This window comes from Pristiophorus japonicus, chromosome 10 (genome assembly GCF_044704955.1).
Source record: "Pristiophorus japonicus isolate sPriJap1 chromosome 10, sPriJap1.hap1, whole genome shotgun sequence".
Classification (NCBI taxonomy): domain Eukaryota; kingdom Metazoa; phylum Chordata; class Chondrichthyes; family Pristiophoridae; genus Pristiophorus; species Pristiophorus japonicus.
The window spans coordinates 198,450,015-198,465,848 of NC_091986.1; the positions used below are offsets into that span (position 1 = coordinate 198,450,015).

Genomic DNA, 15,834 nt, shown 5'->3' on the forward strand with positions numbered 1-15,834 from the left:
TCCTGAGTGAATCCATGCACAGCTCCAGTGCCGCAATGCGCTTTGTCAGGAGCTGCAGCTGGATGCACTTCCTGCACACATAGCAGTCACGGACACTGGGAGTGTCCCTGACCTCCCACATGGCACGGGAGGAGCATGACACGGAACATAACAATTAGCCTTCATAACAGACTCAACCTAGAAATTATACTGCGCTAAATCTTGAATACATTTAAAATATGTAATCACCATCTTAGCCGTTTTAACTGTGACAAATTGTACCTCCAAAGTTCAATATCCCCACTAACATAGCAAGCCAAGTAGTGTTATACAAACGGGTGGGGCCTTTGTATACCAATACTACATACAGCAAAATGTTCCTGAAAGGATATCTGTGGAAATTGCACACTAGACTCACCGGGACAAGTGACAGCATTGCTGCCAAAAGACTCCAAAAGAGTAGCTGAGTTACTATATTTTGTCAGAAAGCACTAATATATTACAAATCAAAGTGGGAGTGGAAGGCATTTCTCCCTATTATAATATTATGCAACAATATTTAGCAATCTTACATCCATCACTGCAAAACTACAATAGATTCCTGCAGCTTATTCCAGAGACATGAGCACAAAAATCTAGGCTGACATTCCAGTGCAGTACTTAGGGAGTGCTGCACTGCTGGAAGTATCGTCTTTTGGATGAGACATTAAACCGAGGCTCTCTAAGGTGGATTTAAAAGATTTCATGGCACTATTTCGAAAAAGAGCAAGGGAGTTCTCCCTGGTGTCCTGGCCAGTATTTATCCCTCAATCAGCATAACAAAAACAGATTATCTGGTCATTATTACATTGCTGTTTGTGGGAGCTTGCTGTGCACAAACTGCTACACTTCCTACTTTACAACAGTGACTACACTTCAAAAAATGTACTTCATTGGCTATAAAGTGCTTTGTGAAAGGCACTATATAAATACAAGTCTTTCTTTTTTTTCTTATCTTGTGGCAGCTTTCCAAGTCTTGAATCAATACACTGCACAATTCAAGTGATTATTTTTGGTGAAACAGAAGGAGAGAATGCAAGCACGATTAGTTTACCTTTTACAACTCCCACACTCCTATGTGTAACGGATCCCCACTTGTATTTTGGAGTGGTAACTGAAGCCTTAACCCGTACTTTATCTGCAATCTTTATGTGGGAAGTAGAATTCTGTGGGGGGAAACCTGATGCAAAAAAAAAAGCAATGAAAATTAAACATCTGCTGAGCTACACTTGAAAAGATAACAAGTACTAGTGTTTCTGAATAGTATCGTATGAACCTACCCAATAGTTCAACATGGATGTATCTAACCCAGTAAGTGCCACCTTTTTGCTGCCAGTCGCACTGCACATTTAGATCATGCAATCCATCGCGATCCAATTTAATTACTTTTCCCATATCTCCTTCGCAAACTTCTTCATAAGTTCTGCAGCATCGGACCATCATTCCCACCTGCATGATAACAGTAAAGCTCAGAATAAAGTGTAACCTGCACCTATTGCTATAAATATTAAAATATTTGTTGCACGGAAAACCAAATATACAGTAGGTTTGCAATATTTAAATTGCAAAACAACCCATACCTGAATATTCTCCCTTATGTACACAGCATAATCATCATTACTCAGGAAATCTGCGCGTTTCTTATAGGTTTGGCTTTCAGTCACCACAGCTGCCCAAGGCTACAAAATGAAGAAGAGTGTGTTATTATAACTTGAATGTCAGCACTCAAATGACCCCAATGTTATTCAAATATGCCAAGTACATTCTGCTTCAAAAGTACATTAGGTAGAGTCTGTTGAGGGCCAATCACAGCATATGATGCTTCAGCCTCTTCTACTTCTTCGAGAATCTCTTCGTCCGAGTACTCCGATAAAGTGCTCTCCACGTCAGAAAGATCAGCAATCTGTACGTCAGGATGATCCAACAGCCAACCGACCAATGCTTCCACACCTTTGAAATAAAATTTGAGGGGAAAACAAAAATAAAGTAAACTGCTACTGGTGCAATTACGTCTGATGTTGCTTTTGTGACATATCTGGAAAAGAACATTCATGCAGAGATCCAAGGCTACTCTACAACTTACTGTCTCTTCAAATCAACTTTTATCCATGCACTAAAGTATATGGGGGTCAATCAACTTTTGAACAAAACATATTTGTAACTTACTCAGGAAATCTGTACATTTCAAACAGGTTTGGCTTTTAGTCACCACAGCATACAATATTAAGAACAGCGCATTATTGTGATAATTTGAAGGCAAGTGCCCAAATTCCAGTGATATAAAAATGTGTTAAGAATTTCTTGTTTTAAAGTACATTACACAAGTCCTCTTTAAAAAAAAAGTGAGCATGATGTTAACAAATTCCCTTGAATTGGAATGCAGCGAACCATACCCATCCATCCCAAAAGTATTATTTGTAACTTTCCTCCTCAAAAACAAAAGATACATGAAAATGACTTCTTCCCATGCACAATAAATCTGACATACACTTCAAAATACGGTATACTATTTGGTAAAGACAACACTACTTCCAGTGGCATCAATAATCTTGCATAGAAACATAGAAAATAGGTGCAGGAGTAGGCCATTCGGCCCTTCGAGCCTGCACCGCCATTCAATGAGTTCATGGCTGAACATGCAACTTCAGTACCCCATTCCTGCTTTCTCCCCATACCCCATGATCCCCCTAGTAGTAAGGACGACATCTAACTCCTTTTTGAATATATTTAGTGAATTGGCCTCAACAACTTTCTGTGGTAGGGAATTCCACAGGTTCACCACTCTCTAGGTGAAGAAGTTTCTCCTCATCTCCGTCCTAAATGGCTTACCCCTTACCCTTAGACGGTGACCCTTGGTTCTGGACTTCCCCAACATTGGGAACATTCTTCCTGCATCTAACCTGTCTAAACCCGTCAGAATTTTAAACATTTCTATGAGATCCCCTCTCATTCTGCTGAACTCCAGTGAATACAAGCCCAGTTGATCCAATCTTTCTTGATATGTCAGTCCCGCCATCCCGGGAATCAGTCTGGTGAACCTTCGCTGCACTCCCTCAATAACAAGAATGTCCTTCAAGTTAGGAGACCAAAACTGGACACAATACTCCAGGTGTGGCCTCACCAAGGCCCTGTACAACTGTAGTAACACCTCCCTGCCCCTGTACTCAAATCCCCTCACTATGAAGGCCAACATGCCATTTGCTTTCTTAACCGCCTGCTGTACCTGCATGCCAACCTTCAATGACTGATGTACCATAATACCCAGATCTCGTTGCACCTCCCCTTTTCCTAATCTGTCACCATTCAGATAATAGTCTGTCTCTCTGTTTTTACCACCAAAGTGGATAACCTCACATTTATCCACATTATACTTCATCTGCCATGCATTTGCCCACTCACTTAACCTATCCAAGTCACTCTGCAGCCTCATAGCATCTTCCTCACAGCTCACACTGCCACCCAACTTAGTGTCATCCACAAATTTGGAGATACTACATTTAATCCTCTCATCTAAATCATTAATGTACAATGTAAACAGCTGGGGCCCCAGCACAGAACCTTGTGGTACCCCACTAGTCACTGCCTGCCATTCTGAAAAGTACCCATTTACTCCTACTCTTTGCTTCCTGTCTGCCAACCAGTTCTCAATCCACGTCAGCACACTACCCCCAATCCATTCAGTGGTACAGCACATTGACCATTAACCGGGAACGGTAGCATGGTGGTTATGTTACTCGACTAGTAATCCAGAGGCCTGGATTAATAATCCGAGATGCGAGTTCAAATCCCACCACAGCAGCTGGGGAACTTAAATTCAGTTAATTAAATTAATCTGGGTGGGGAAAAAAAAGCTAGCATCAGTAATGGTGACCATGAAACTATCGGATTGTTGAAAAAAAAAACATCTGGTTTATTGATGTCCTTTAGGTCAAGCCTATATGTGACTCCAGACCCACAGCAATGTCATCATCATCATAGGCAGTCCCTCATATCAAGGATGACTTGCTTCCAAGCCAAAAAGGGATGAGTTCACAGGTGTTTCAATGAAGGACCTAATATTCCAGATCCCAAACTACATCTTGAAGGGTGCAAGATGCCCGAGCGTGGATTTTTTTAATGTGTGGTGATCGTTGCACCCCACACGGGCTTGACAAAGCTAGGTCTTGGTCCAATGGCAAGGATTAACCAGGACGACTGGAGACCAGCTCTGCTGCACAGACCTAGTGCGCACACACATCGCAGTGTGGGCCGGCCCGTGCTGCCCCTGGGCCCTCGCCTCTTCTGGGCCCAGAGCAATATGGTTGACTCTTAACTGCCCTCTGAAATGGCCTAGCATGCCACTCAGTTGTAACAAACCGCTACAGAAAACAAGAATAAAACCCGACGGACCGCCCGTCGTCGACCTGACTTGGACATATATCGCCAATCCTTCATCGTCGCTGGGTCATAATCCTGGAACTCCCTCCCTAACAGCACTAAATGAGCACCTTCACCACAAGGACTGCAGCGGTTCAAGAAGGGGGCTCACCACCACTTTCTCAAGGGCAATTAGGGATGGGCAATAAATGCTGGCTTTGCCAGCGACACCCACATCCCGGAACAAATAAAAATAAACATGTTACTTCACAGACTGACAGGGTGTGGATTTAAAGTTATGACTCCTTACACACAACAGTGTTTAACTACATGAATTACAAAAAAAAAGTCTGAAGGAAGCTAGGTCTTGCAATTTCCCAACCCATTCATTTCTAAGTGGAGGTAAAGAAATGAGGGATGACAACATTTAACCTTACTTTTTCATTAAATCAATTATATCTATATTTTAAAAAATTACAAGTGAGTGGCCAAATCCCATTCATCATGAGTTGAGTTACCGGAGGAAGTTTCTGAAACATCAGTTATGATGATTTTTTTTTTTTTAAAAAGACCGGTACATATTCATTTTGCAAATTAGTTAACTCATTCGTAACTACTTTCAAAATTATGCTCAGTCACGTAGCAATTTCCAAACAGCCCTTTCCTTACTAAGCTCCTGTGCCAAATATTTATTTAAAAAAGCATTAGAATACAAAAAAAATTGAAAGTATTTGCTAGTGTCAGAATGGCTTATTTATATTACAATTTTTTTTTTACCTGGTAATCCCGTAGCATTTCCAGAGCCTCCTGTAAGTGATTTTAGTGCAAACTCAATATTTTTTCGCCCGAATCCCATTTCCATCAGTTGAGCCACAATGGGCAAGGGTGGAGGGGGAGAAGGTTTGCGCTTCTTGTGTTTTATTGACCGTATGGGCTGCACTGTAACAGGTGTCGTAGCCTCACTTGAGCTGCTGTCATCAAATACGGGTGTAGACGGATGGGTAGACTCCACTGCCAAGAACTGGCAAACAGCAAGGGCTGCAGCCTGACACAACAAAGAAAAAAAATCATACAGATTGAAATCCTTAACATAAAAACTGGCATATGATAATAACAATCCCTTCCTTCCTCCTTGGCCTCCAAACAAGTCAGACAAGAGTATACCCAAGGGATGCTCTGCCAGACATGTCCTGAATCCACTTATATTTTCACGTTAAGCTCAATTGCGCCGGCCAGGTGTTCCCCAGCATAGGTCGTCCCAAGGTAGAGCCCATGCCTGGAAGTGGGGAATGGGAGTTATAGGGTCCGATTGATCTGTTGCAGCAGCAGCAGGGACTAGATGTGGAGTTTTCTGGCTGTATTGGTTGACCCGACTTATACCTCATGTGGATCTAACCAGTCATATTCCCTCAGGACGAGTCAGGAGGCCCTCATTGTAAGGGTTCTCCCTTGCTTTTCGTTTGCTTTGCAACCATTAACTGAGCACTTCCCAGCCAAGGAAAAGCGGCCCCAAGAAATTTTAGGAAGAAAAGGCCACTGGACCTAAACAGGCCTACCCTTTTCATGGATCAAGCCTGCCGTTCCACCATGTCCTTCAATCCTTTCTCTCTACAAAAATCTGCCTCTTGAGCTCATTTACAATGCCTGTTTTGGTGTTATTTAAGAAAGTACAAATAAATTGAATAGGAATATTTGCTTTTATCAGGTTGCAGGTTTGATAAAACTTCTTGACATTCTGCTAGCAAAGAGTGGAGAATGGTTCCAAAAACCAGGACAATAGGGAACAGAGACCAATTGTACACATGGATTAATCAAGCTGGAGAGAAGTATCAGTGTATTTCTCCAGGATCTATTCATTGAGAATTCACATTTCTCACAAACAACGTGAATGAGTAGCAGCCAACCACTGACAGACACAATGTTATATATTTTTCAGCTGGGAGGCAGCATGGCATGTCTCCAGGTGATTTGCTATCCAATTAGGCAAGCGGCGAGTATCTGTTCTCGGCAAAGACGGGTCTTCTTTTGTGTTGACTTGAACAGAGTGCTTTTAGCCTTAAGCACTTTGGCCACAAAAAGCAGCAAACCTGAGGACTGGGAGAAATTTAGAATTCAGCAGAGGAGGACAAAGTGTTTAATTAGAAAGGGGAAAATAGGAGTACGAGAGGAAGCTTGCCGGGAAATTAAAAACTAACTGCAAAAGCTTCTATAGATATGTGAAGAGAAAAAGATTAGTGAAGACAAACGCAGGTCACTTGCAGTTAGATTCAGGTGAATTTATAATGGGGAACAAAGAAATGGCAGACCAGTTGAACAAATACTTTGATTCTGTCTTCACAAAGGAAGACACAAATAACCTTCCAGAAGTGCTAGGGGACCGAGGGTCTAGTGAGGAGGAACTGAAGGAAATCCTTATTCGGCGGGAAATTGTGTTAGGGAAATTGATGGGATTGAAGGCCGATAAATCCCCGGGGCCTGATAGTCTGCATCCCAGAGTACTTAAGGAAGTGGCTCTAGAAATAGTGGATGCATTGGTGATCATTTTCCAACAGTCTATCGACTCTGGATCAGTTCCTATGGACTGGAGGGTAGCTAATGTAACACCACTTTTTAAAAAAAAGGAGGGAGAGAGAAAACTGGTAATTATAGACCAGTTAGCCTGACATCAGTAGTGGGGGAAAATGTTGGAATCAATTCTTAAAGATGAAATAACAGCGCATTTGGAAAACAGTGACAGGATCGGTCCAAATCAACATGGATTTATGAAAGGGAAATCATGCTTGACAAATCTTCTGGAATTTTTTGAGGATGTAACTAGTAGAATGGACAAGGGAGAACCAGTGGATGTGGTGTATTTGGACTTTCAAAATCTTTTGACAAGGTCCCACACAAGAGATTGGCATACAAAATTAAAGCACATGGTATTGGGGGGTAATGTACTGACGTAGATAAAGAACTGGTTGGCAGACAGGAAGCAGAGAGTCGGGATAAACGGGTCTTTTTCAGAATGGCAGGCTAGTGGGATGTCGCAGGGCTCAGTGCTGGGACCCCAGCTATTTACAATATACATTAATGATTTGGATGAAGGAATTGAGTGTAATATCTCCAAGTTTGCAGATGACACTAAACTGGGTGGCAGTGTGAGCTGTGAGGAGGATGCTAAAAGGCTGCAGGGTGACTTGGACAGGTTAGGTGAGTGGGCAAATGCATGGCAGATGCAGTATGATGTGGATAAATGTGAGGTTATCCACTTTGATGGCAAAAACACGAAAGCAGAATATTATCTGAATGACGGCAGATTAGGAAAAGGGGAGGTGCAACGAGACCTGGGTGTCCTGGTACATCGGTCGTTGAAAGTTGGCATGCAGGTACAGCAGGCGGTGAAGAAGGCAAATGGTATGTTGGCCTTCATAGCTAGGGGTTTTGAGTATAGGAACAGGGAGTTCTTACTGCAGTTGTACAGGGCCTTGGTGAGGCCTCACCTGGAATAGTGTGTTCAGTTTTGGTCTCCTAAGCTGAGGAAGGACGTTCTTGCTATTGAGGGAGTGCAGCGAAGGTTCACCAGACTGATTCCCGGGATGGCTGGACTGACATATGAGGAGAGACTGGATCGACTGGGTCTTTATTCACTGGAGTTTAGAACGGTGAGAGGGGATCTCATAGAAACATATAAAATTCTGACACGATTGGACAGGTTAGATGCAGGAAGAATGTTCCCGATGTTGGGGAAGTCCAGAACCAGGGGATACAGTCTAAGGATAAGGGGTAGGCCATTTAGGACTGAGATGAGGAGAAACTAGTGGGGTACCGCAAGGTTCTGTGCTGGGACCCCAGCTGTTTACACTGTACATTAATGATTTAGACGAGGGGATTAAATGTAGTATCTCCAAATTTGCGGATGACACTAAGTTGGGTGGCATTGTGAGCTGCGAGGAGGATGCTATGAGGCTGCAGATTGACTTGGATAGGTTAGGTGAGTGGGCAAATGCATGGCAGATGAAGTATAATGTGGATAAATGTGAGGTTATCCACTTTGGTGGTAAAAACAGAGAGACAGACTATTATTTGAATGGTGACAGATTAGGAAAAGGGGAGGTGCAACGAGACCTGGGTGTCATGGTACATCAGTCGTTGAAGGGTGGCATGCAGGTACAGCAGGCGGTTAAGAAAGCAAATGGCATGTTGGCCTTCATTGCGAGGGGATTTGAGTACAGGGGCAGGGAGGTGTTACTACAGTTGTACAGGGCCTTGGTGAGGCCACACCTGGAGTATTGTGTACAGTTTTGGTCTCCTAACTTGAGGAAGGCCATTCTTGCTATTGAGGGAGTGCAGCGAAGGTTCACCAGACTGATTTCCGGGATGGCGGGACTGACATATCAAGAAAGACTGGATCAACTGGGCTTGTATTCACTGGAGTTCAGAAGAATGAGAGGGGATCTCATAGAAACGTTTAAAATTCTGATGGGTTTAGACAGGTTAGATGCAGGAAGAATGTTCCCAATGTTGGGGAAGTCCAGAACCAGGGGTCACAGTCCAAGGATAAGGGGTAAGCCATTTAGGACCGAGATGAGGAGAAACTTCTTCATCCAGAGAGTGGTGAACCTGTGGAATTCCCTACCACAGAAAGTTGTTGAGGCCAATTCACTAAATATATTCAAAAAGGAGTTAGATACATTCCTTACTACGAGGGGGATCAAGGGGTATGGTGAGAAAGCAGGAATGGGGTACTGAAGTTGCAAGTTCAGCCATGAACTCATTGAATGGCGGTGCAGGCTCGAAGGGCTGAATGGCCTACTCCTGCACCTACTTTCTATGTTTTTATGTTTCTAAACTTCTTCACTCAGAGAGTTGTTAACCTGTGGAATTCTCTACCGCAGAGAGTTGTTGGTGCCAGTTCACTGGATATATTCAAGAAGGAGTTTGGTATGCCCTTACGGCTAAAGGGATCAAGGGGTATGGAGAGAAAGCAGGAAAGGGGTACTGTGGTGAATGATCAGCCATGATCTTATTGAATGGTGGTGCAGGCTCGAAGGGCCGAATGGCCTACTCCTGCACCTAGCCCTTGTACTGTTAATGTTTCAGCAGGCATCTAAATTTACAGCAGCTTTGTAGCACCTGGGGAGCATAATGAAACCTAGGAAATTCAGGTCCCAGATCTGGTGGGAGGTGAGAGGTGGCAGTCCTGTCAGAGTAGCATGTTTATTAAAGTTACCCACAACAATTTTTCCTAGAATCATAGAAATTCATGGCACAGGAGGAGGCCATTTGGCCCATCGTGTCTCTGCTTCATTTCATTTAAAGTATGTTGCAGAAGCAAATTAACAGAGCAAGGCTACCATTAACTAACATTTGACAAGACCGCCTCAAAGCAAGAGAAGCTCTCTCCATAGCAAACATGTTATGCAACAGCACCCTCAGCTCACTTACATTATGACACTTGCTAGACTGTTTAAAAAAAAATCACTAGTCTGTTAAAATTAGAGTGCTTGTTCATAAAAATAAATTCAGACTTTTGTTAGTCAGGAAAAATTCCACAACGAACCTCAAGCTCCTGTCTATCAAACACAGCTTTCACCGGTGATGGCTGGGTAGCTGCACTCAGCAGTTGCTGCAGTAGGATCAATGGAGGTTGTGGTCCCTCAGGTGAAAAGTCGGCGGTGTCTGGAGAGGAAGGCGGTGCATCCTCTGAAATGAAGTCGTAAAATGATAGTATAATAAAACCAGTAAGAAGATTAGGTCTGAGAAAGCATGCATCCCATAATCCTACTGCCGCTTCTTTCGATTGGATTCTCGGAAACCAGCATCCGTAAAGGTGCTTCTGACACTTACACTATCTAAATACAGTCTCTTATCTCAGCAGCAGAATTGCAGAGCCAGTTTATCGTGGGTCAACAATTCTGTCCCAGGGATAGAAGAGTCTGATTTAGTATTGTAAACATCAGGAGCTGGTTTAAGGACTCCAGTCTCCCAGAATCGGACATAAAAGGAACATAGGTATCATAATGTTGGCTGTCAAAAAATTGCCATCCCCATCAGTGACAAAATAAAGACAAAACTAGATCCCATACAATGGTTTTTGGCAGATCTCGTTTTACACAAAGGCAGATGTTTACCTGTGTGATGCTGATTCTATCAAACAAGCCCTTAAATTTCAAGAATTAGGTTAAACAGAATTGTTACTGCAATAATAAGACCCAACCTCTATGCTTTGATTTATAGGGCCCAAGTTTCGGCCTCAGTTGCTCCTGATTTTTTGGAGCAACTGGTGTAGAACGGAGTATCTTAGAAATTCAAATTCTCGGCATTTAGTTTGCTCCAGTTCTAGTCAGTTAGAACAGTTTCACTTTGGAACAGAATTTTTTTTTTTTTTTTTTAAAGGGGGCGTGTCCGGCCACTTACGCCTGTTTTCAAAGTTTCGGCAGTGAAAACTTACTCCAAACTAACTTAGAATGGAGTAAGTGAAGATTTTTGTACGCTCGAAAAAACCTTGTCTACACTTTAGAAAATCAGGCGTAGGTTACAAATAAGGCATAGGGAATGGGGGAGGGTTTAAAGGGAAGTTTACAACATTAAACACTTCAGTTTTAGAAATAAAGAGCCATCATCAATAATAAATGATAAAAACATCAATAAATCAATCAAAAAAAATTACTAAGAAATAATTTTTTTTTTAAATCAATAAATAAAACATTTTCTACTTACCGACTGCAGCACCGGGAGCCCTCCAACAGCGTGCTGGGATGCCCCCACCCCCCACAGTGTGTCTCTGGTCAGTGTCTCTATCTCTCTGTCTGTCAGTGTCTGTGTTTCTGACAGCGAGGGGAGGGGGAGAGGGGGGGGGGGGCAGGGGGAGTGGGGAGGGGGGGGAGAAGAGAAGGGGGGAGAAGGGGAAGGGGGAGGAGGAGAAGTGGAAAGGGGGGGAAAGGAGAAGGGAGGGAGAAAGGAGAAGGGAGGGAGAAAGGAGATGGGGGGGGAAAGGAGAAGGGGGAAAGGAGAAGGGGGGAAAGGAGAAGGGGGGAAAGGAGAAGGGGGGAAAGGAGAAGGGGGGAAAGGAGAAGGGGGGAAAGGAGAAGGGGGGAAAGGAGAAGGGGGAAAGGAGAAGGGGGGAAAGGAGAAGGGGGGAAAGGAGAAGGGGGGAAAGGAGAAGGGGGGAAAGGAGAAGGGGGGAAAGGAGAAGGGGGGAAAGGAGAAGGGGGAAAGGAGAAGGGGAAAGGAGAAGGGGGGAAAGGAGAAGGGGAGGGGGGAAAGGAGAAGGGGGGAAAGGAGAAGGGGGGAAAGGAGAAGGGGGGAAAGGAGAAGGGGGGAAAGGAGAAGGGGGGAAAGGAGAAGGGGGGAAAGGAGAAGGGGGGAAAGGAGAAGGGGGGAAAGGAGAAGGGGGGAAAGGAGAGGGGGGAAAGGAGAAGGGGGGAAAGGAGAAGGGGGAAAGGAGAAGGGGGGAAAGGAGAAGGGGGGAAAGAGAAGGGGGGAAAGGAGAAGGGGGGAGGGGGAGAAGGGGGGAGGGGAGAAGGGGGGAGGGGAGAAGGGGGGAAAGGAGAAGGGGGGAAAGGAGAAGGGGGGAAAGGAGAAGGGGGAAAGGAGAAGGGGGAAAGGAGAAGGGGGGAGGAGAAAGGAGAAGGGGGGAAAGGAAAGGAGAAGGGGGGAAAGGAAAGGAGAAGGGGGGAAAGGAAAAGAGAAGGGGGGGGAAAGGAGATGGGGGGGTGAAAGGAGATGGGGGGGTGAAAGGAGATGGGGGGGTGAAGGAGATGGGGGGGTGAAAGGAGATGGGGGGGTGAAAGGAGATGGGGGGGTGAAAGGAGATGGGGGGGTGAAAGGAGATGGGGGGGTGAAAGGAGATGGGGGGGTGAAAGGAGATGGGGGGGTGAAAGGAGATGGGGGGGTGAAAGGAGATGGGGGGGTGAAAGGAGATGGGGGGGTGAAAGGAGATGGGGGGGTGAAAGGAGATGGGGGGGTGAAAGGAGATGGGGGGGTGAGGAGATGGGGGGGTGAAAGGAGATGGGGGGGTGAAAGGAGATGGGGGGGTGAAAGGAGATGGGGGGGTGAAAGGAGATGGGGGGGTGAAAGGAGATGGGGGGGTGAAAGGAGATGGGGGGGTGAAAGGAGATGGGGGGGTGAAAGGAGATGGGGGGGTGAAAGGAGATGGGGGGGTGAAAGGAGATGGGGGGGTGAAAGGAGATGGGGGGGTGAAAGGAGATGGGGGGGTGAAAGGAGATGGGGGGGTGAAAGGAGATGGGGGGGTGAAAGGAGATGGGGGGGTGAAAGGAGATGGGGGGGTGAAAGGAGATGGGGGGGTGAAAGGAGATGGGGGGGTGAAAGGAGATGGGGGGGTGAAAGGAGATGGGGGGGGTGAAAGGAGATGGGGGGGTGAAAGGAGATGGGGGGGTGAAAGGAGATGGGGGGGTGAAAGGAGATGGGGGGGTGAAAGGAGATGGGGGGGGTGAAAGGAGAAGGGGGGGGGAGGAGGAGAGTCTTGGCCGGGCCCAAGACTTCGGGCAGGGCCCGTCCCCAGCACCAGATTTACAGGTAGGTGGCGTTGGCTCGGGTCGGGTCGGGTCCGGGGTCAGGAGCACGGGTCGGGGGGGGGGGGGGAGGGGGAGGTCGGTTCGGGTCGGGGGGGGGGGGGGGGGGATGTCAGGTTGGGTCGGGTCCGGGTTTGGGGGGGGGGGTGGTCGGGAGTGCGGATCGGGTCGGGGGGGGTGGGTGGGAGGGAGGTTGGTTCGGTTCGGGTCGGGGGGGGGAGCGCCGGTCCGGTCCGAGGTGGGGGGCGGGGGGGAGCGGGAGTCGGGTCGGTGTCGCGGTCCGGTCCCGGGGGCGGAGGAGCAGGAGTCGAGTCGAGTCGGGAGGAAGCAGGAGCTGGGCGTGAGAGGAGCCTTATGCACGCAGCCCCAGTGAGGCCATTTGGCCAGGGCTAGGGGCCGCGTGCTTCGGGCCCCTCCCACACAGTTTTGGGCACCTGGAGCTGCTGCACATCCGCGCCCACTGTAGCGCGCATGTGCAGAGGTCCCGGCACTGTTTTCAGCGCAGGGACCTAGCTCCGCCCCCTACTGCTCGTGCTGCGCCGCGCCGAGGGCCAGAGGACCTGCAGGGAGCCGGAGAATCTGGAAGTTTTTTTTAGGCGCACTTTGTGGCGCGAAAAACGGGCGTCCAGGTCGGGCTGCGCCGTTCTAGGCGCGGCCCGAAACTTGGGCCCAATGTCTGTATTTTAAAGCAAGTGAAAGTAATTCACTTCTTAAGTGTCTTTAAAGATAACATTGTTCTTGTGATCCCTTAGACGACTTCTGATCACCCGAGTGGGTTGGAGAGGAATTTTCCAGAGTATTTTTTCTCTTATTGGCCCTGGGGTTTTTTTGCCTTTCCTAGGAGACTACATGACAGCGAGGGCAGGGGGGTTGGGGGAGGAAGGGGTCTGGTCATGATGCTCCAGTCATCATGAGTGTGGAGCAGGCTCGATGCTTTCACTTGCTTTAAAATACAGACTATATTTTGTACGTTGTTACTTTATCAAAATCACAAAAGTTTTGATGTACTTAATTTGAGTTAGCTCAATACTATTTGTAAATTAGCATTATTTAGAAAACGTGTAAAGGAAAGGGCATAGGAGAAAACGGAAAAGAAACTTTGCATTTATATAGCACCTTTCACATTCGTGGAACATCCCAATGTACTTCACAGTACATTTAAAGTGCGACACAGTTGTCATGTGGGCAATCTCCACGCAGCAAGGTCCCGCAAACAGCAATGAGATCAATAAACAGATAAGCTATTTTTAGTTGGTATTGATTGATATATAAATGTTGGACAGGGCACTGGAAGAACTTCCCTGCTCTTCTTCAAAGAATGCTATCGAATCTTTTACATGCTCTTATCGCCTCATCCCGAAAGACTGCAGCGCTTGCTCAGTGCAGCACTGAAATGTCAGCCTAGGTTACATGATCAAGTGTCTGCAACGGGGCTAAAACCTACAACCTTCTGTCTGAGGTGAGATTACTACCACTAAACCAGGGCCACCACTTGAAGGATTAGATTTGATAGAGCTTTCATGTTTATATGAATTCTTAACTCAAAACATATTATTTTGCAGTGGGAGATAAAGGCTCATACCCGTAGGAGGTGGTCCGCTTTCAAATACAGCGGGCTGCGAAAGAATCTGCCTCAACTTATCCTGATGCATGAGCAAGGCCCGTGCTGCCTTCAGTATGTACAATCTCAGCTGCTGACATCGTAGCAAATATAAATCCACTTGATCTGAAACGATGGGGGAGAAAATATACATTAATGCTAAACTCAGAAAAGTGTCTCAAAACAAACTGTCAACCTTGGGGCAATAGAATTACATTTCAAAAAAATTAAGGGTGGCAAATTATATCAAGAAAAAGCACATCCAAAATAATGTAGGAAGCTATCATGAAAAGTGCTTGTTTTATCTTAGATTGTATAGCTTGCACATTGAATATGCATTTAATACATCACCCACTCAGGTCTAGTGCAGTACAGGGAGAAATTCTAAAAAGACTCAGACGTCAATATTATCAGGGAGAACATTTGAGTCCTAAGTGCACTAAAATGCTGTTAATCTAATGAATTCAGTAGGGCTTCAGAAGAAATTGTCATTAAAACAAAAGCAAAATCTGAATTCAATGTGCAGTTCACCTTGAAAATTGCTGGTTGCACTCTGGTCTGAATAAGAATTACTTGTTTATAAAACAACCAAAAGTAAACTACTGAGCCACATTAATGGAAATTCTTGCAATGATGCATTGTCAAACATCCCATGTGCAATTCTCCTAACCTCTTAGAACATAAGAACATAAGAATTAGGAACAGGAGTAGGCCATCTAGCCCCTCGAGCCTGCTCCGCCATTCAATAAGATCATGGCTGATCTGGTCGTGGACTCAGCTCCACTTACCCGCCCTCTCCCCGTAACCCTTAATTCCCTTATTGCTTAAAAATCTATCTATCTTTGACTTGAAAACATTCAATGAGCCAGCCTCAATTGCTTCCTTGGGCAGAGAATTCCACAGATTCACAACCCTCTGGGAGAAGAAATTCTTTCTCAACTCGGTTTTAAATTGGCTCCTCCGTATTTTGAGGCTGTGCCCCCTAGTTCTAGTCTCCCCCACCAATGGAAATAACCTCTCTGCCTCTATCTTGTCTATCCCTTTCATGATTTTAAATGTTTCCATAAGATCATCCCTCATCCTTCTGAACTCCAAGGAGTAAAGACCCAGTCTACTCAATCTATCATCATAAGGTAAGCCCCTCATTTCTCGAATCAGCCTAGTGAATCGTCTCTGTACCCCTTCCAAAGCTAGTATATCCTTCCTTAAGTAAGGTGACCAAAACTGCACGCAGTACTCCAGGTGCGGCCTTACCAATACCTTATACAGTTGCAGCAACACCTCCCTGCTTTTGTACTCCATCCCTTTCGCAATGAAGGCCAACATTCCATTCGCCTTCCTGAT

General features: G+C 45.7%; 1 protein-coding gene across 10 annotated transcripts in view; it reads right to left on the reverse strand.

Annotated features, from left to right (window-relative positions):
- The window catches only part of herc2 (HECT and RLD domain containing E3 ubiquitin protein ligase 2), a 286,911-nt gene that overhangs the window by 114,818 nt on the left and 156,259 nt on the right, over nt 1-15,834 (reverse strand). For 8 of the 10 annotated variants that reach the window (XM_070892466.1, XM_070892467.1, XM_070892465.1 and 5 more), the window contains 7 exons: nt 14,473-14,616; nt 9,917-10,059; nt 5,152-5,419; nt 1,781-1,968; nt 1,599-1,697; nt 1,299-1,467; nt 1,073-1,198 (listed from right to left, as the gene is read on the reverse strand). In XM_070892466.1, coding sequence (XP_070748567.1) covers nt 1,073-1,198; nt 1,299-1,467; nt 1,599-1,697; nt 1,781-1,968; nt 5,152-5,419; nt 9,917-10,059; nt 14,473-14,616 — 1,137 coding nt within the window. The remainder of the gene's footprint in view (nt 1-1,072; nt 1,199-1,298; nt 1,468-1,598; nt 1,698-1,780; nt 1,969-5,151; nt 5,420-9,916; nt 10,060-14,472; nt 14,617-15,834) is intronic. The other 2 variants (XM_070892459.1, XM_070892464.1) reach the window with 1 other exon arrangement.